The 19,603-nt window shown below is 46.6% G+C and overlaps 1 protein-coding gene across 6 annotated transcripts in view; it reads right to left on the bottom strand.

Annotated features, from left to right (window-relative positions):
* The window catches only part of LOC111925531 (mitogen-activated protein kinase kinase kinase 3-like), a 75,976-nt gene that overhangs the window by 28,304 nt on the left and 28,069 nt on the right, over positions 1–19,603 (bottom strand). For 3 of the 6 annotated variants that reach the window (XM_086866513.1, XM_086866521.1, XM_023921990.2), the window contains 3 exons: positions 13,887–13,996; positions 4,374–4,417; positions 3,272–3,371 (listed from right to left, as the gene is read on the bottom strand). In XM_086866513.1, coding sequence (XP_086722639.1) covers positions 3,272–3,371; positions 4,374–4,417; positions 13,887–13,996 — 254 coding nt within the window. The remainder of the gene's footprint in view (positions 1–3,271; positions 3,372–4,373; positions 4,418–13,886; positions 13,997–19,603) is intronic. The other 3 variants (XM_086866536.1, XM_086866544.1, XM_086866552.1) reach the window with 2 other exon arrangements.

Genomic DNA, 19,603 nt, shown 5'->3' with positions numbered 1-19,603 from the left:
CCTTACTGGGGATATTCAGAGCCATCTGGACACAATCCTGTGCCATGTGCTTCTCTCTCTTCTTGACCTTACTTAAGAAGGGAGATTGGACCAGATGACCCACTGTGGTGCCTTCCAACCTGACCCATTCTGTGATCCTGTGATTTCCTTTCAGCCTTCACTCATATTTGAATGAACAACCTGTATTCCCCACACATCAGACAAAGCTGGTACTGATTATGTCTCCTACATGCAGTGCTCAGCCTGCTCCCTTGAGCAGTAGAGGTGGAGAGATTCCCTTGGGGCACTTAATCTTCTTCAAGTTCACAAAGGCTCTGTCTCAAACAGGCAGGGCTCCTCCTCTACACTCACCCAGACTCAGAATGGTAGAGAGCTGCTCTCCCTTGTTTCATCACCAAACAGAATTTGACTCTGCACTCTAAGCTCAGCCCTTCTGCTCACCCATCCCTTCACTGAGCTCCTCACAAGTGCTTAGAGCAATCCCCCAGCTGCTGCTCTGAACAGAATGTTCTGTAGGTCACTCCATCTCTCTCCAACATCACAACATGAACATGTTTGCGTGCCTCCTTCAGAGGAGCCAAAAACATCAGGGAGAAATTGCCCTCTTGTAAAGGGATTGGAGCCAGTATTTAGCTTGGCTTTACCTATTACCCACATCTGGCAAGAAAATTCTGCTCCATTTGGCTTCCAGACTGTGGCACATACGGATATCAGGAACAGGTATCTGCTAGGCATGAAACTCAAAACAGACTCATGCAGAGCCATGGAAGTAATTGCCAGCATGGATTTCCAGAAACTGGGTTTATTTGAGCTGAAGACTGAGTAGCTGTAATTAACAGCAAAGTTTACCTACATAGAAGTTGCACAAATAGAGTTTATTAGATTTTTTTTCTTGCTTTTAAATAGTACCCTCCCCTGGAGCCTGATGTTTTAGTGGGGAATTTGATGGTCTCGCCACTGCAGGTTGAGAAAGTGAGGGCAAAGGCTGAGGTTTCACCAACTACAGCAGCACTGTCAGACCTCACTCCGTAAGACACCGCAGAAGGCCAAAGAATTGTAGGAAACAGGGTTGGGGAAAAATCTGAGAGGTCAATTAGTTCATCTTCCTGCCCACTGCAGGACCAACTGGCATCAACAATTCTCGACAAATGTTTGTTAAATATGCTTTTATCTCCCCCCTCCCCCCCATAATGGTGCCTCTACCATTTCTCCAGGCTTTAACTCTCCCTGACCTCCAGAATGATGCTGAGGGGCAGCCTTGGAGGAGACAATGGGAGGTCAGAAGAGAAGTGGTGGCACATCGAGGTTCAGTGACCTTCTGCCCAAGGTCACATCACAAGTGGTGTCCGTGCTGCCCCTGGCCAGGCCAGGCTTTGCTGTCCCACTCCTCAGAAAGATGAGCCCAGCCAAGAACTAACACAGACATGCCCCATGGGGGACACCCATGGCCAGGCCCTGCTCTTATCTACACCAGCCCCAGCCTGCTGATTCCGTGGTCCCACCAGGATGTGATTCATGCGTGCCCCTGCTCCACCCAGCTGGCATGCTCATCTCGCTGATCCTGGCCTCAGGACACCTCCTCCACCAGGCCAGGGACTGCCACTCAGTGAGATTTTGCAGGGGCCTGCTGACCTCAGTGTAAATTTGGTCTACAAGGCACCAAAAGCAAGAGAGATGACTGATGGCAGGAAAGAATTACTGCCCAGTTCCCCTGGAGCATAAAGACAGGGTGAAATATTTAACTGCAATGAGTCTGTGGTCATGTTCCCTCTGGAACTTTGGGTGTCATGACACCCAAAACACTGACCCAGGAGCCAGATGCTGGGGTGTCACCACGTGTACACACAGGGTATGTCCCCAGAGACGCCTCTTGTCTGTTTAGAGTGTTTCCACAACAACAACCCTGAGTTACTGCTTCTCAGACATCTTCCCAAAGCTGTGGGTTCTCACGAGGTGGAACTTTAATGTGTAGGAAAACAAAGCACTGGAAGTCATCCCCAGCCCTAAAAAGCCAGGAGTACCCAAAGGCCCACTCATGGACCTGCTATGTGCTGTGCACAGGCCCAGAAAGAGAGTCTCTAACATGGGATAAAATGCATTATTTAAGCTTCTGTTTGCTGTTGTTGTAAAGAAATCCTCTTCCAGTGGGAAGAAACCTGGAATGAAATGAGTCATTCCTGGAGAATTCAATGGCAGGCTTTTCCCCAGAGGGCTGTCAAAGAAGGCCCAAGATTAGAAACCTGACTGCATTCAAAGTCAAAACCCAGTGGAAACACTTTGGTATCATGAGGTACCTATTGTAAAAGAATAGGAACTTTCTTTGTGGGGCAAATCTCTATTGAAACAGAAGGGAGAAAATAATAAATGGGGGGAAAAAAAGAAGGAAGATCTCTTCAGGACCTCTCCATTCATACTTTGATCAAAGGCTGCAGGTCATCTGCAATTAATACTTGAACAAGGCAGCTGTCAGGGCAGATCCAAAAGGATCTGTGTTTAAAAGCCCACCTCTTTGCCATTTGGCCCTCTCCTCCTTCCCAAAGCCAAACCCACCCCAAGAGTCCAGTGGCTCCTGATGCCTCACAAGAAAACACTGAGCACACCAAAACAGATGCCAAGGATTTCCCCCTTCTGCTAGCAGCCCTCCTTTCACACACAGTGCTGGGCTCAAAGAGAAAGTGGAAAAAACACAGAGGCCTGTGTGCTGAATGATGGAGGAGAAAGACCTTCTAGCCTTGAAATGCAAGGATTGCAGAGGAAGGGTTTCTTGGCTGCTTTTATGTGGCCACAGGAGCTGCTGGAGGAACGTTCAGTGATGCACATTTCACTGCGGACCCAGCCACAAGAACGTGCACGTCGTGCTGGGGGTTTGGGCCAGACAAAGTCAGTGCTAGATAAAAGAACACTGTGTGAGCAGCACTGTCCCTCCTGCTCTGCACTTCACGCTCCTGCAGCTGCCCCCGAGGTGGGGAGACTTCACATCCCCGCCTGAGCGAGGGGGATCTTTTGTTCTGGGGAAAAGACAATGTTCCTGTGTAACAGGCCTTACTTGAAATAATTCTGACAAAGGAAAATCCTGGCTTAGAGTCTGAGAATCCATCTCAGCTGTGTCCAGACAACAGCTCTTGTGCAGTCACTAGCCAGGAACCACAAAATAAGGTTATTTTTTTTTTCACATCCAAGTAAAACACATAATCAGGGCCTTCAGAACAAACCTCTGCTCAATTCTGGCTGGCACCAGGCACCCCAAAGCTGCCCCTCAGCAGAAGAGTACCTCATTGTTCACACAGACCAAGTCCATCGTCTGTCCAAAAGCATCCGTGACCTTCTGCACCACCTCCTTGAATTTGACTGGCCTTGGAAACTGGATAATCCTGTACACAAAAGCAAACACAACAACAGCCTCAGTTTAGTAGAAACATACTGGAGTTTGGGATTTGACTGACAGTACAGGAGAAAGGATTTATATTCCATCACGAAGCATAAAGACTGCTCCTTGCTTTTACACTCACAGAAATGCTGCTCCTCTGCCGTGCCCAAAAGGGGACTTGACTACTCTGCAAGAGTATCTACCAAAAATCTTTGTGCAGCTCCTCTGCTCCTCCCTCTAATGTGATGTACAGGTGGAAAAAAAGAAAGTCCAGCAGCCCTCCACTGGAGAAAACCCAGATCAGGCAATGGTCAGTGATTTATCATCTCTATTTTCAGCAAGAGGCTCTGAATAGAGAGGAGGGCTGGAAGTGGGGACAATGCAGTTTGGCATCCTGTGACTCTCCTGTACCATCACACACAGCACTTCTATAGGTATTTACAGCAGGTACCATCTAACCCTAAAATAACACTAATTAAATTTTCTTTGGCTTTAACATGCACCTTGGACCATCAGCCTGTGTCCTGCCCTGTCACAGTCACCAAGCAGAGGTGATTCCATGAAAATGTCAAGCAGGGAAGGGCGGACAAGCTTTAACTCCCAGCCCTATTTTTATGGGACCCATGCCCAAAATCTGGTTATCTTAAGTAAGTGTCATGGACTGCTAATCAAAGGACACATTTCTGTAGAGTTCCAGCTCTACTGAGGTTCAGCAGGGCTCAAGAATTAACAAGAGAAAAGGATCCAGGCATGCACCCAATGTCCCTGGTAAAAGAGGCATTTAATGACTTCCAGCTTGGAACCATTTTGCCTGCGTGCAAATCCCAGGAGCTTCTTGTGGCAAATGGGATGATGAGGCAGGGCTCTTGAATATAAAATGCAGCTGATTTTAGGGGAATGAATCCTGCTGTGAGCTCAGCTGCAGCTGGCTGAAGTCAGCAGGACAGTGGTGGGTGGAAAAGGGAACTTGTCCCTGTACTCACAGGGGACTGGACTAGGTACCTACCTTTTCTCTCCTTCATATTCAAACTTGATCCTGACACTTCGCTGCTGAAAGAAAAAGCAGAGAAGGGTGAGGTCCCAAACTGCATCCTGGATTGACTCACAGACCCAAAGCTGACAGGAGCTCTCAGGGAGACTCTCCTAGCTCCATAAGGCATCTGGTTTATTTAGGCCCAGCTGCCTGGTGGACTCACAGCCTTAGGGGACACTCCACACTGCTGAGGAATGTGCTTGTAAGTGCCTCTGTAAACAAGAAGACACTTGCCTCTACAACTGTTAGTTTTAATAAAATGCATTCATAAGGTGGAAAATAGTCCTAAATTCACTTGGGAGCAAGGCACTATTATCAAAGAGGCCAACATGTTAAGTGTCTGATGTCTGTCCACCTTCAGTGCTTTCCATGGTTTCACCCCAGTACTTTCCTGTTGGAAACCCAAAAAAAAAAGCCCTCAGAGGATGTTTACTAGAACACAGGAGTATTTGGGGTGAAGAATTAAAAAGTAAAAGAGAGCAATCTCTGATGGAAATGGTGACAGTCAGGGATTTTAAAGCCAGCAGTGCTAGGATTGTTGAAGTGCTGGTTGTTATTTTGTTAGGACCTACAAAATGCAAAGTGTACCAGGCCCAATACACAATGCACAGCAAATGCCCACCCTGAAATGACCCATTTCTCACCTCAAGAGAAACCACAAAATTTGCCCAAAGAAGAGCCCGTGGAATCACAGGCACACCGAGCACACAGCTGTGCAGGGACCAGCAAAAAACACTTCTCCCATCCTCTATTTGTGCAATCAAGACCACAAGGAGCCTTTTCATTCCTCTGGCTTCTCAGACCAAGTCTGAGCCAAGCATCCCTCCAGCATCCCTTAGATCATTCCAGGACTTTCCAATGGTCTCCAACACAGATCAAAACCCTCTTTACATCCCAGACCAGGTCTAGTCACCCCACTTAACCAGCATGTTTCCCCCCACAAAGCCCACCAGCCTCCTCAAACAGCTCTCTTCCCATGCAGAGAGAAGTGCTGGCCACCTCCCTCCAAGGTGGAGCCCCAGGGAGGGCTCGGTCCAGCGTCTCACAGGGATAACTCCCAGCTGGGTGGGTGACAGCCCTTCCTGAGCACAGGACTTATCTCTGGGCCTGGGCTGCCAGCGTGTGAAGGCACACTTTCCATCCTCTCAGAGGGAAAGCAGAGCTGCAGTGAAACAGCTTTGTTCCTAACGAGGAAAACGAGCTGGACGGGCGCCCTCCGGTTTGTTTTTAAACTGACAGCTCCTCCAGTTCTGCAAACACCCACCAAAATTCAGGAAGTCAAGGCTGGAGGCGATTCTGTTGAAAGGCTTAAAAACAGATTTGGGGTAAACACGCTGGATCACCCGGAATGCATCCTCATTATCTCTGCTCATGGCATTTTCTGTGTTTCTGGAAGGGCTGGGAAGAACCAGTGCTGGGACAGTCACCAAGTGGGGCACTCCAGCAGTGATACAGGCCTGTGCTAAACAGGCACTTACATCACCTCAGGGGCTACAGCTATTTCTCTAGACCCACAAAGTTTGGACAGCCTCCAGATTCATTTTCAGAACCAGGCCCAACTTTTAAAAATACCGGATTAATTCTAAACCTGTCCAAAATTCAAAAGGAGAAGAGATACCATAACCAACCTAGTACTGAAGGTTAAAATCATTCTGGAGGGACAGGCAAATACAGGTGGGATTGACACCTTGAATTATCTGTGCTGGTAAAGAAACTAAATAGTCTCTTATGTCAATTTTTATTTGCACGTGCCTCTCTAAGCAGGCCTGGCTGGTTCATCCCTTCTGGATGCTGGCAATAAATTGGGTTCACTGACTGTAACACCACAAAATCCTTCTCCAAAGAAGGAGAGAAAAAAAAAAAAAATATCAGGGCAAGGAACTTTCGAGGTTTCTCCTTACAAAAGGGCAGGACGTGGAAGGGGAAGAGCTCACACAGCTCCGGCCTCACTGCAGGAAACCTTTCAAAACACAGGTTTCACTTTCAGCACAGCCCCAAGCATTGCACTGAGCTGGGACGGAGCACACGCTGCCTGCTTGTGCTGAGCAGCACAGATTTCACAGACAAACAAGTTTTGAAAAACAGCTTGTGGCTGGAAAATGTCAGAACACTCATCTAAAGCTCCAGAGAGAGAAGAAAATGAAAAAAAATGAGCCACGACCCTGCTGCATCCTTTTCTTGTACATCAACAACAAGGCTGATGTGCCATGGCCCAATGCCAGCAGAAGGACGCCAGCTGCCCCACACTGCTCTGAGCAGAGCTACAAACACATTGGCTGCAACAGGGGAATGAAAACCCACTTCATTTCTTACTTAGATAACATTTTTCTTTAATATAAAACACACTAACCTCTTGCCTCCCTCAAAGAAACCAAGACCTTTAGCTCACAAGCATTTGGAAGAGGGATAAATTCATATTTATCAGTCTGAGAAGTTGATTACAGTTTAATTTTTCAGGCTTCCCTTGGCTTGCTCATGTTTTTGACCCACAGCTCAAGCTGAATTAATCACTGCTATCAACAACAAATACTTTTTTCCTTTTTTAAAGGAAAAAAAATAGAGTGGGCAGTGCCCAAACTACTAGGAAATCTCAGGGGATGCAAAGCACTTCCTAAATGCTGGAGCAGGCTGTGATTTTTTACACCCATGGAAGTCTGGTTTGCAGCACGGGTTCAAGATTACACAGGGAGCCTGGGGCACTGCCAAGGGCTGGAGCAGAACCTCGTGTGAGTCTGCACCCAGCATCTCAAATGAACACTCAGGGGGAATGCAGGACCAGCACCTTCTCCATCAGGAACTCAGCACAGCGTGCAAATGTTGAGGTGGAAGAGGTGTGGGTGGTGGAGGCTGCTGGGTCCTACTCACTTTTGCCATTTTGTGAGGAATGTGACTCCCCCTTGCACAATCCAGGTTGTTCTGTTCACTGTCCCTGCCATCAGGTGTCACCTGAGGCCAAGGGCAGCCTGTTCTCCTTCAACCAAGAGGTCCTTAGTGGTTGTAGGAGAACAAGTGGAGATATTCAAAGGCTTGTGTTAAATGCAGTGCAGGAGCGGGGTAAGGACAGTCACAGGCACCAGCCTTAAACCTTGAGCTCTGGCAGAGCATTTAAACAGTATTTTCATCAGCACTGTGAGAGCTCAGGCAGGCAATGGAACCAACAAGGGAAACTGAGGCAGGAAGGCAAGAGGGGTTTTGGCTAAGGGTATGAAGAAAAAGCCCAACCTGGGGAGGAGAAGGACCCATGGAGGCCTTATTGCAACATTTCAATATATAAATATATTGAATATATAAGAGGGGGAGAGAGGTTTTACCAGGTCCTGTACTGACTAGATGAGGGCAACAGTTTGCAACAGCAAGAGGCTAGACTGAGATAGGATATAAGGAAGACATTTTCTACCACTGGGTTGATGAGACACTGGAACAGGTTGCCCAGAAAAGCTGTGGATGCCCCATCCCTGGATGGCCCATCAAGGCCAGGTTGGATTGAACCTGGTCTAGTGACAGATGTGCCTGCCCACAGCAGTCTGGCCCTTCAAAAGCCTTCCCAGCCCAAAGCAATCCGTGAATCACTCTCTGAAGCAGAAGAGTGGTAGAGAGAAGCACAGAAGGTGTTTCTGGCCTCCTGGGCTGTATGTGCCGAGCAGCTTTCCCTCTCTGTGTGCGTTTCCGTAGGACGCGGGGCACGGAGGAGCCCACGGCCCCGCCGGCGCCTGCAGACCCTGCTGCAACACAAACAAAACCAGCAACAGCCCCGACAGGAAATACCACAGCCATTCCCTTCGTTTCTACAAGAATTTCTTCTCCAAATTACTTGTACCGGCATTTCCTCCAGCCCTGCAAACAAGTGGTATTTTACTCGTTCTTGCTACATTCCTCCAAAAGGAAAAAGCAAAGCCATTGCTGTGGCCACAAACCCATTACCCTCTTTCCAGGCTTTCCTTGAGGTATTTTTGGCTCTTTCCTCAAAACTTCTGATTTCACAGAGAAAAGACCACAACTGCCAAGCTTAAGAGAGGGAATTCGGATGGGAATTTGGGGAGAAAAGGGGCAACTGCTTTTGCCTCTTGGCTGGGGACCTCGTACCCCAGCGGGCTTGGCCAAGCTCAGCCCTAAGAGCTGGAGCAACAGCCCTGTGTGCTGGTTTAGATTAAGGAAAACGTTGGAAAAAAATGGAAAAAGTGTTTCCAAACGAGGTGAATCATGATCTTCTGCAGAGATCCCTGAAGAGCTGACTGCTGTTTGTAATAAAAGCACACACAGAGAGCAGGAAAACAAGCAGTTAGTCCTAAAATGGAAGCGGTTCTGGAGGAGCAGAAGATGCTGAGCACCCTCTCTGCTGAACAGCCAGGGGGTTGCTCAAATTGGGGTACAGGTCTAAGCTGAGCCTATGGAGAAGGCTGTCTAAGGGCAGAGGCAGGTAGGGAGCAAGCAGAGGAGCCAGCCCTGCACCTCCATGTCTGTCTGTGTCGCCAAAACAACTAAAACTGGTGCTCTGGAAAATCCCAGACTAGCACAAATTCAAAGATTCCCCCCATCATGTCCTTTCCTCCTCCTAAACTCTGCTGCCATCAGAAATGCGTGCAGACCCCATTTCTGCGGCTTGCTTTAGATCTGCTCCTGTCAAATCTAACCAGAGGGCAGCTCTGTCCATGCTGACACACCACGAGGATGCGGCCTTTAGAGCACTTCTTCCACCCAAATCCACAGCTGCCTCACAAACCAACTGGGACAAAGCCTCTGACTTCAGAATTAACCCTTTTGTGGTCAAGAAAGGCAGGAGAAATCATCACAAGGGGCCTCCTATTCCCTTTGGTGCTGCTCATTCCGGCCTTGCTCATATCTACCCACAAGACCCTGAGCACTTATTTTGCCTCAGTTTCCCCCCCTGGGTAATACGGGGTAATGAAAAACACCCAGTTTTGCATGCCACAGGGTAATCAGAGGGATTGTTTTCACTTCTCTCATTTTTTACTGGCTGGATTAGGAAACAATGAGAAAACCCCGCGGAGCCGCACAGGCATTAGCGTTTACTCCCTTTGTACAAAGCCACAAAGCGGTGGGATTCCTCCTCAACTCCTGGCTCTGGCTAAGAGGAATCAGCACCACAGGCCCAGGCTGAGGGGACTCCCACACTTCCCCAAGGTGCAGGTTTGCATCAGCCCTGCGCTCGCCCCTGCCCTCGGCAGCGGGACGTTCCTCACACGCCAGACAGCTGGAGCGCGGCCCCAGACCGCAAGAGGAGATGACTAATCCACGTCATTGGGAATTATCTGCACAGAACCCCCACGCACGCCGGCTTATTCAGCAATCAGACAGAAAGGGGTTTGTCTGGTATTGCCCCCTTCTCATTGCAGGGGCAGAAGGCACAATATATCCCAGCCTCCCTGGAGCCTTGTAGCTTTTTTCCCTCCGAAAGCAAGTCCAGCACCTGAGCAGCTCAGAGGACAGTGGGAAGATGATGTCTAGAAGGTTCACTGCCACCTGTTACAGACATTGCTGTTTCAGACAGCAGCAGGAATCACAGGCTTCAAAATGTTTATCTAAAACCACCCACCTGGCAGGGAATAGCTTTTCTCCAGCTGGATTTCTCACTGGTATCACCCTCTTCACACCCAAGTCAGCTCCACATGTAGACATGGGAAAGCCTCTTAAATCCTTGGGACTCCACTGCCTTTGCCATCTCCAGCCAAGGCTCTCCCAGTCAGTGATGCTCCCCCTTGGCCCCTTGTTTCTGCTCCCCAGGTGGGGAAATCCCTGCAGATCCCCTCACAGAGACTCCCATCTTCCCCCATCCACATCACATCCTCCAAATGTAAAACACGGCTGACAAAGCCAAACTCCTTCCTTAGGCTGCTCGAAGACCCACAGAGAGCCCTACAAAATGATCCAGTATTTTACTGGAATTATGAGCAAGCCTTGTCTTGCATCCAGCTTGCCAAAGAGAGGAGTCCAGGGGTAGTTTACTAAAAGCACAACTTCTAGGACAGTCTGACATTTGATGTACATGGAGAAACACTTCCTACAAATATTTAATTGCCGTGGGAGAACTTGCCATGGTGATTAGGGGGGCAGAGGAGCTGCTGGCTGTCACTGGCAGTGACAGAGGCCCACAGACAAGCAGCTTCATACTGCCAGTTGCCAAGTGCTATTTATAGAAATGAATGGATGTGCACATAAATAGATACAAAATAAATGCCAATTTAATTGCTCTTTTCTCCCTCCATCCTTTTGTTCAGGATTTCCTAATTATTCAAGGTTTCCCATCTTATCCCACTCATCTTTTTCCTTAATGAACACAACGCAGATCTTCATTCTCCTGTTTCCTTCTTCCCCTCTTCAGAGTCATTCCTATGAACAAACTCCCTTGTTCAGTCCAAGAGGTAGCCTGAAAGGATTCCTTCCAGCCAGGCAGAGGATGTACAGGGAATACCAGAGTGATTAAAGGAGGAACAGAAGAATACCAGTGCAGAAGCTGCACTAGGAGTAATGTCAGAATGATCCCTCTGTTCTCAAAGAACGGCTTTAACTCACACGAGGAGGGAAAAGGGTGTCCATGTCTGTCCCTGTAATTCCCACATGGCAGAGAGGCAGGACCATGTGGTGGCTGCCGCACCTGACCAGGATTCAGGAGATTCCAGCTCAGCCATCACATCTGCTGCCAGCTGCCTGGGCAATTCAAGGGAGGAAAATCATCCACGCTGATATAATTTCCAGCCTGTTCTGGAAGGCATTGCACATCCAGAAGGGCAGCCTTTGCCCTAAACTCATTTGTGAGGGAAGAAAATTAAGAAAAGAAAGATTTCTATGAAATTTGCCAAAGGATGTTCATTTCTAAAGATGAACTGAAGCAAAACTATCAATATTTTGGGAAAGAAATATTTTGGAGTGCACACCACCACCACAGGCTGTTTTCTTGTGTGGCCCAGGCCTACCAGGAATACAATCTGGCAGGATTCAATTTTCAACTTGTGTCAAGAGAGCACTAAGGAAGCCCTCCAGGAGACAGGAATGAGATAGCACTTTGGTTGTGTTTCTCTGTGTACCAAAAAACTGCTGCAAGTCACAGAGAACTGCCTAGTTAGCCAACACATTCTTGCTGTGAACTCTGTCTTTCAGTGGAAATTTGGAACACTGACTAAAGGATTCCCATGCCTCAGAAAAAACATTTTTCCACAGAAAAAGAAATATTATCTTATTAATCTACTAACTGAACTCCCAAACCCAAGTAGTTCAATGTGAGCACTATATTTATTATAGCAGGAATCAAACCTCATGAGAGGCACCAACAACGAGATGACCAAGAGGACATTTTATCACCAAAATGCCCTCGTGCCTCATTCCCCCTCCAAGAAGGGAAAGTGTTTAGGGCATCCTTCAGCCCAACTGGCCAACCTAATCACAGCAAAAAAATAAACAGAAAGGGAAAACCAAGTTCCAAAGGAACAACAAATCACAGGCATGACAACAGCATTTCTAAAGCAATCTTTCCCCCTCAATTTCTGTCATAAAAACAAGGAAAAAAAAAAACCCAAACCTAAAAGTGAGCCAAACAGGCTGATTAAGCTTGAGCTACAAAAATGAACTGAGTCCCCACTAATTCCACCTCCTTTGGCCACTCCCCACCTCCCAAACTCGCCGTGCTGCGAGCCAGACGTGTTCCAGCTAGTCCAATTAAGTGAGGCAACAATTCAACATCCTCCAACGCCCTTCATCTCCTGGGGCCTGCTGGTCTGAACCCCCAGCTCCGGATGTGTGTGGAGAACAGGATTCTGACCGTCCACATCTCCCCCATCAGAGAGCTCCGAGCAGCCCTGAGCACGCGGCTACAGCTGCTACACTTATGGATAAAAAGAAAAATCATAAAGGAAGAAGCATCAGTGCTCTAATAAGAAGGAATTTGATTCCTGCCATAATAAAATTAAACACAACTGGCAGCCAACTATTCTAAATCAGAGCACAGCATACCTCCACTGGTGATTTCTAAATGAAGATGCAGAGTGGACAGGCTGTGGTTGTAAATTTGATTGCAAGCTGCCAACTTTATGCAGATAAGAATTCAATCAATGAAAACTATAACTTTATTTTCCACTAGTTAACTGTGTATGTGCTGCATTAACAGCCCAGGTCTCAAAAACGACAGCAGGGACTTTCCCTCGTTGCGCAAAACAAATGTTTTAAGAGGAGCCTGAAAAGCTTTGCTACCCTGAAAGCAACTCAGAGCTGGCTCCACGCGGTCCCCACCCATCACCGTGCACACGATGCTGCCCTCGCAGCCATCCAAAGCTGCGCTGGGTTTTCTGCTCCTCCTGCAGCTGCAGAGAGCCAGCCCCCAGTGTCTCTGGTCAGTTCTGTAAACATCTTGGACTTATTTCAGCATGAGCTGAACACAAACCCAGTGATTCAACTTGGGCAGCTGCTACCGCCAGGACACGCTTTGAAACGAGACGTGCGCACGTGTTTTCGTCTGCATGCGGCTGGGAAGCCCAGAGGGATTTGGGAAGGGATTTTTCCTCTCTGCACCCAGACTTCTTTGCTTGTAGCACAAGTGTCGTTAAAAAATGCATGACGACAGTAAATGACAATTTGTTTTCTTCCTTGCTAGGCATCCAGCGGTTGCAGAGTTGACTGCAAGCTCATTCTAAACCACGGCGCTGGAGGTGGAATTCCAAGTGGATTTGCTGCCATGCCTCTCCAACAGCTTCCCAGTTGTCCTAATCTTTCTCTCCCTTTTTCTCTTGCTGTTTTGACAGCTGAATTCTTTCTTCACAACTTTTGTGTTCGCGTAATATTTGCTCCATACACAAACATGCTATTAAATCCACTTCAGCTATTGTAGCAATGTCAGCAAATAATTTCTGACGTTGCTCAAGGGACAATGTTTTTTGCTCACCAAACAACTCTGAATGTGCAACAGGGCCAAAAGGTTTGGTTTTAGGAGCATAAAGATAAACAGCAGTAATTCATAATTAAACACTTTATATAAGAATGACATTATTCCTCCCCAAAGAGCCTGGGTGTCTACAGCTCAGAATTGGCAGTCTGTCTTTCAAATATCTGAAGTAAAATGTGCACATAATAAATATTGTATTTCATTAACACTGTCAATAGAAAACAATTGACTTATCCAACTACAAAAGCTGCACAGAAACAAGTTCTGCTACTTTCAGAGCTAAACAACAGTTAGAAGTGCCTTGAGGTGGGACTCAAGATTTAAATCCAGTTTCAGGCTCAGTTGTTGTATTTGTGAATAATTTGGGACATTTCTCTTCTCCTCTGTGATATAGGGATGCCTGTAACTTCCTTCCAGCTCTTCAAAAAGAGGCAATAAACTCTCATTACTTGGTAAAATTATGATATTTCCAATGTGCTGAGCACTTGTTAACTTCAGTTCTAACATTTAAGCTCTGCTCCACCAGCATGGCAAGATCTCTGTGGCTGCTGGAGTTTGAGGTGGACTGAAGAAACGATGCATTGCAAGAAACAAACCTGTTTGTTGGAGTGGACGCTGTTTTTATTCCTGTTGTTGTCCAGCAGCCCCCCACACTTGCCCAACGCTGCCAAATCCTTCATAATAGAGTTCAGAGCTTCTTCTTCATCTGCAAGAAAAGAAGAGACAATTGAAGTGTGGAAGACAACCCTGGTGTCAGATGCACAGAGTGAAAAATACAGCACTGCAAATATAAACTTCCAACACAAATGGATCAAAAGACACAATGCCAAGCCTTCCTGCTAAGAGAGGCATTCCAAGAGGCCACCACAGCCTCTCCCAGCCCATTCTGTCTTGAAAATACAGGTTCCTTCATCACAGGTGAGACAGGTGATGAGATCTCATTGTCCCCACCTGAAAGGGCCTGCAAGAAAGCTGGAGAAGGACTCTTGATAAGGGCATGCAGTGATGGGACACCAGAAAATGCCATTAAATGGAAACAGGACAAGTTTAGGCTGGATAAAAGGAAGAAATTTTCCTCTGTGAAGGTGGTGAGGCCTTGGCACACTTGCCCAGAGACGCTGTGGCTGCCCCAGCCCTGGACATGTCCAAGGCCAGGTTGGATGGGTCTTGGAAGAACCAGGGCTAGTGAAAGGTGTCCCTGCCTTTCCTCCCCCTTCACTAAAGGTGCTCAAGAGCCACAACTGACTTCCAAAACCAGAGGCAGTAAGAAACAAGGGGAGAGGGCAAGGAATCCTTGAGAAAAGAGAGAAACTGAGCAATGCTGGGTGGAAGACACTGAGAGCCCTCATGGGATTCCTAATTTCTGCAGTAATGGGAGAACTTTGAGGGACCACTGGATCTGAAACCAATCTCCTCCTTTTCAACACTTTGGCAGCAGTGGTTGTGACCTCTTGGAGTCTTAAAATGCAAAATACCCACCACAAGAACTAAGAACCTTGTCAAGACCTAGGGCAGGGCACACTGGTTAGGAGGGAGTGAGAACCCACTGCGCACTCCGTGCTCGTGATACAGGCAAGGCAAATGTTAGGCACACACAGCTATTAATGTAGAAAATACAAATACAGCTACAAATCTTATTTAAAAAAGAGTGTCTCCCGGGACAGAACCACCCCTGCACCAGGCCAGCCTGCAGATTTAACTCAAAGTCCACAAATATGTGAAATATGACAAAAACCATATGAAATCAGACAGGACTGGACCCAAACACTGAGGATCTTTCCCCAGGGAGGAGCATGTCCTGGATCCTCGTGCTCAGATATAATACCATCTCCTCTTTTTCTGCTCCTCCTGCTGGGTTCTATGAGCACAGACACTATGAAAAAAAACCCCAGATATGTGAGAAAAAGACTTCTTGTGCATGCTCTGCTCCTGGAGTTTATTAAAGAAATAAGGAAGAAAATGTTTAAAATTCAGTCTTATATTTCAGAGCTCAGAAATGAGCTCCAATGCCTACAATTAATTCTTAGGAAAAACCTACATTTTCCTGTTGGAAATGTGTGTATACATATTTAACATAGAAACATATATCTGTACATCAATATTAAAAATATAATTGATAAAAATAATAAAATTCATACCTAAGTACATTAAAATGTAATCCCTTTTGCATTCCATGTTTCCCTAGTTACTAAAAGCACAGGTTTGTTTTTCCAGAGAGGTGGCAGGGAGCACAGGAAAAAACTTAAGAAATATATAATTTTCAGTTCAAGTTCAGGGAAAAATAAAACAAAAAAACCACAACAACAACAAAAAAAGAAACACATCAAAAACATCCCCAAAGCCTGGGTTTGGGGTATTTTTCTTTTGTTGTTGTTGGTTTGGTTTGTTTTGGGTTTTTTTTAAAGGACCTCTGGGACAAGCATAGTTTTCCACACAGATTTTGTAGTAGGAAAGTACCCAACACAGATAAAAAAAGGAAGAAAAACTCTTTTTTCGCCTTTTTTTATTCTTATTTTGTGAAGGTGGAAGGGAACGGGGGAGGGATGAGCTAAAACAAACCCACAAAAACAAAACCCCCTTACGCTGCCCTCCAGGAATTTTCCACCAAAGCTTTAATCTCTACAGCGCCCCTCAGCCCTTTTTTTTTTTTTTTTCCAGCGAGTGACAACAAAAGTTTCCTGAACTGCCTGACACAAAACACAATCTGTATTTCATGGGCCAACAGGGCCAGCAGGCAGACAGAGCCTGGCAGCAAAACCACCCAATTCCCCACCCCTCTCCCACCTCCAAACCTCCCTGGCCATGCCTGGCAGCACCTTCCAGGAGAGGAATCTCTGGTTAACCCACCAGTGCCCTGGTTTATATCACCTTGTTTTCCTCCTCTATCTACACAGCAATCTTGCCAAAACTTTTTTTGTAACAGACTTCCACCAAACACAAGTTGAAAAATTCCTGGTGCTGCAAACCCAGCTCACGGTAAGTCACATTTCTTAGGAAGTCAAGCTAAAAATCTCTGCCAGAAGTGACTTTCTGCATCTCTCCAGACATTGCAAAGCAAGGAGAATCCATTCACTTTCAGTAACTGCTTAAATTCTGCTGGTTTCCAGAAATACCCAACTATCAACTTAATAGCCCTAGAATAAGTGTTGTAAAACTGAGCTCCAGCTGTCCTGAATCAAGTACTGAAGAAAAAAATAGGAAAGAGAAGCTATTTCTTGTATTTGACTGTCAAATCAGCATTTTCCTTCTTTAAACTACTAAAAACCCATGCAAAAGAGCATCCTGTAAAGCATCTGAGGATTTTTAATTACAAAACGTGAGTGCTGATTGTCAAAAAAACAAAAATCCACATCCATGACATCACTGCTACAAAATAAGATAAGGAAACTTCTTCCTGTACAAGCAGGAAAGGTTGTTTGCTGCTGCTGGAGGGTGAAAGATGACTTAAGCACAAGCAGAAATGCCGCATTTCCTTAAACAAACGTATTTCTACGTGCTTAAGTATTTTTCAGCTGCTTTTAACAGTGTGTTTTTACTCCAAGAGAACCAGGATTTCAGGGAGGCAATGACCAAAGCCCCAACTGATCAAAACAAAAACCCCCACAGCAGGCTCTGAAGCAACTTCTGAGCGGCAGCACAATTTGCATCATCGGTTGCAAAACCGACACTTCCCAGTCCTCTCCGGGACAGCTTTGCACAGGGACTGATGCTTTCCAGACTGAACCTCTTGCCCATCCTAATTACCGCTCTTGGGGTCTCCAAGCTGACTCCCAAGAAGGGTGGAGGACTTTGTTCCATGGAAATAGGCAGCCAGCTCAGCCAGTGCAGTCAAAATTCAAACGAGCACTGAAGCTAACTGGATAATTAAATCCAAATGCCACTCCCGAGCCTTTCCAGCAAAAGGGGCGTCACAGGCTGCTCCTTCTCTGTTTGGCTTGGTTTGAGTCAGGAGAGGGTGAAGGATGGATGCCTCAACCTGGGATAAAATGCCAGTTGTCAGGAATCCCGTGCCCAAGGGACAGGAAAAATCCTGTTCTCCTGATCCAGCCCTGGCAGGACCCAAATATTCTCCAGCCTTGTGAGAAGGCAGCACTGAGGCTGCACAGCAAACACCTCCCCAGGCCCTGCCGTGGCTCCAGAACAAAACAGCTGCGAGTTGCACAACACCGATGAAGTATCCTTGGAGCTCAGATGGACTTGGGAGACTCCTGGAAATCTTTGTGCAACGTGAGCAGGTTCCTGCTCCTGAACAACCTCCTGGCCCAGCTCCACTCTGGCATCGTTTTGCACAAATTCACTTAAGGTATTGTGGGCTGACAGGACGAATTGTACAACAAATCCCACTTGATCTCCGACACAACATGTAAACAGGATTATTTCTACCATGGAAGATCAGGACAGAGAAAAGCTGATTACAGAGACAGTAAAAATGAAACATAAAAATAAATTGTGTTTAGTAGGATCCCTTTGTCCCCAATGTCTCTTCTTCCATCCTCAGCTTTCAGCTATTTCCCTTAGTAGGAAACTCTTTTCTTTCTTCTCTACTTTCCACCAACACACTTTATTTTATGCTTTTTAAAACAGCTTCCTGTGACAAAGCTTGTTTGATCACACCGCCAGCCCATCCAAGCAAGGATCAATTCCAACAAAAAATAATAGATGTTTCAAAAGATATTAATTTCCCAGGGGTTTGGGGGTGGGGGGAAATATCCATAGCCACAAAGAAGAGAGGAACACACAGGAGCAGAAAGCCAAGAGCACTCCCAGGATGCAGTGACCAGTGGAGCTCCAGCAGACAGGGTTTATATTTTTAATAAAATACACTCATCCATTTTGGCAGGATCCTATATCAAAAACAGAATGCCTCCTTCTCTCATCAGCTTTTCAGTTCTGAAAGATGTTAAGACTCACAAGTCTCAGGCACTGCCAGTATGAATCTGGGGCATTTGGCTACTTGGCAAGATGAGCCAGGGAGTGAAAGCAAAAAGCCAGCAGATGACACATCTGTGCCCTTCAGAGACACATTTCCACTGCTGCTACTTGGCCTTGGCTCCAGCCTGCGTGAGAGAGAGAGGAACCTGGACTTTCAGACTTAGTACAGCAAGTTCACTGCTCAAAGAGAGAAAAAAGAAAAAAAAAAAAATGAAAATGAGAGAAATAGAAAGCCTGAAGGTCAACAGGGACCACCCAAAACAATTCAAGAGTCAGGAGAGACAGCAAAGGAGGAAGGGACAAAGGAATAATTTAGCTGTGCTCAGATGGTCTAGACACTGCTGTTATTGTTGGCTTCACTAATAGGTCATTGCTAAGAGGCAGCTTATGGTAGTTCCATGAAGCTGCTTCCATCAACACCAGAAAAAAAAACAAAACAACAACTACTAGCAGCTGGATGAAGATGCAGCACAGGAAAGCCTGCAGAAGTAAAGCAGAGTCCTGTGAAACATGGTGAGTTCTGATCTGGGCCCCTCTCACACACACCAGGCACAACCAGGGCTGGGAAGAGCAGGGGAAAAGTCCTGGGCGTTGCAGGAGGGAAGAATCGTGTCCTGTGAGTCATTCCTGAGCAAGGCTGGAGCAGCATGCAGCTCCAGGGCCCTGCATGCACTTGGATCCAGAGAAAAACCACAGATGTGGCCACTGGTGGTCACTGAAGATCCCACTGTGCTTTTCAGAGCCGTGATGCTGATGGTGCCTTTGCCTGTGTAAACTCCAGCAGCACCCTCCACCAGCAGCATCCACCTCTCCTGAAGGTGATGCAGCCACTGGGGATGTCCCCAGGCAGAGGGAACAGCTCTCTGAAAGCTGAGAGGGGGATGAAGAGAGGATGGGGAGCCACACAGAAACTGTCTCCTTCAGTAAAAGCCCTTTCAGTGGGCAAGGCTTTGAATATATAGTGACAAAAACACTGAAATGCAATAAAACACAGTGGAAATAAATATGGAGCCACATGATGATGGCTGAAAATGATGAATTTGGTCTGAAGAGAAATCAGCCTTTCATTCTAGCTGTATTTTTTTTTTTTTTTTTGAAAATACACAATTTTTGGTTTGACTGGTGTACAACATTTATCACTTACCAAAGGGAACCTGAACTGAAAGACTCACTCCCCTGGCATCACTCAGTTCCTGCAAAGGGCTGCCCCTGTCCTGACAGAATTTCAGCTGCACTGTCACAAGGAAAGGGAGATGGGCTGAGTTTTGTTTCTCATTTGCTGGACAGAAACCTGAGACAGACAAAAGCCTTGCTCAAGACCACATGAGTTTGCAGCCAGAGCTAAACACATTAAAAGAGCTTAAATTCAGAGAGGACTTCA

This window comes from Cyanistes caeruleus, chromosome 1 (genome assembly GCF_971803275.1).
Source record: "Cyanistes caeruleus chromosome 1, bCyaCae1.hap1.1, whole genome shotgun sequence".
Taxonomy (NCBI): domain Eukaryota; kingdom Metazoa; phylum Chordata; class Aves; order Passeriformes; family Paridae; genus Cyanistes; species Cyanistes caeruleus.
This window is presented reverse-complemented; position numbering and strand designations above follow the sequence as displayed.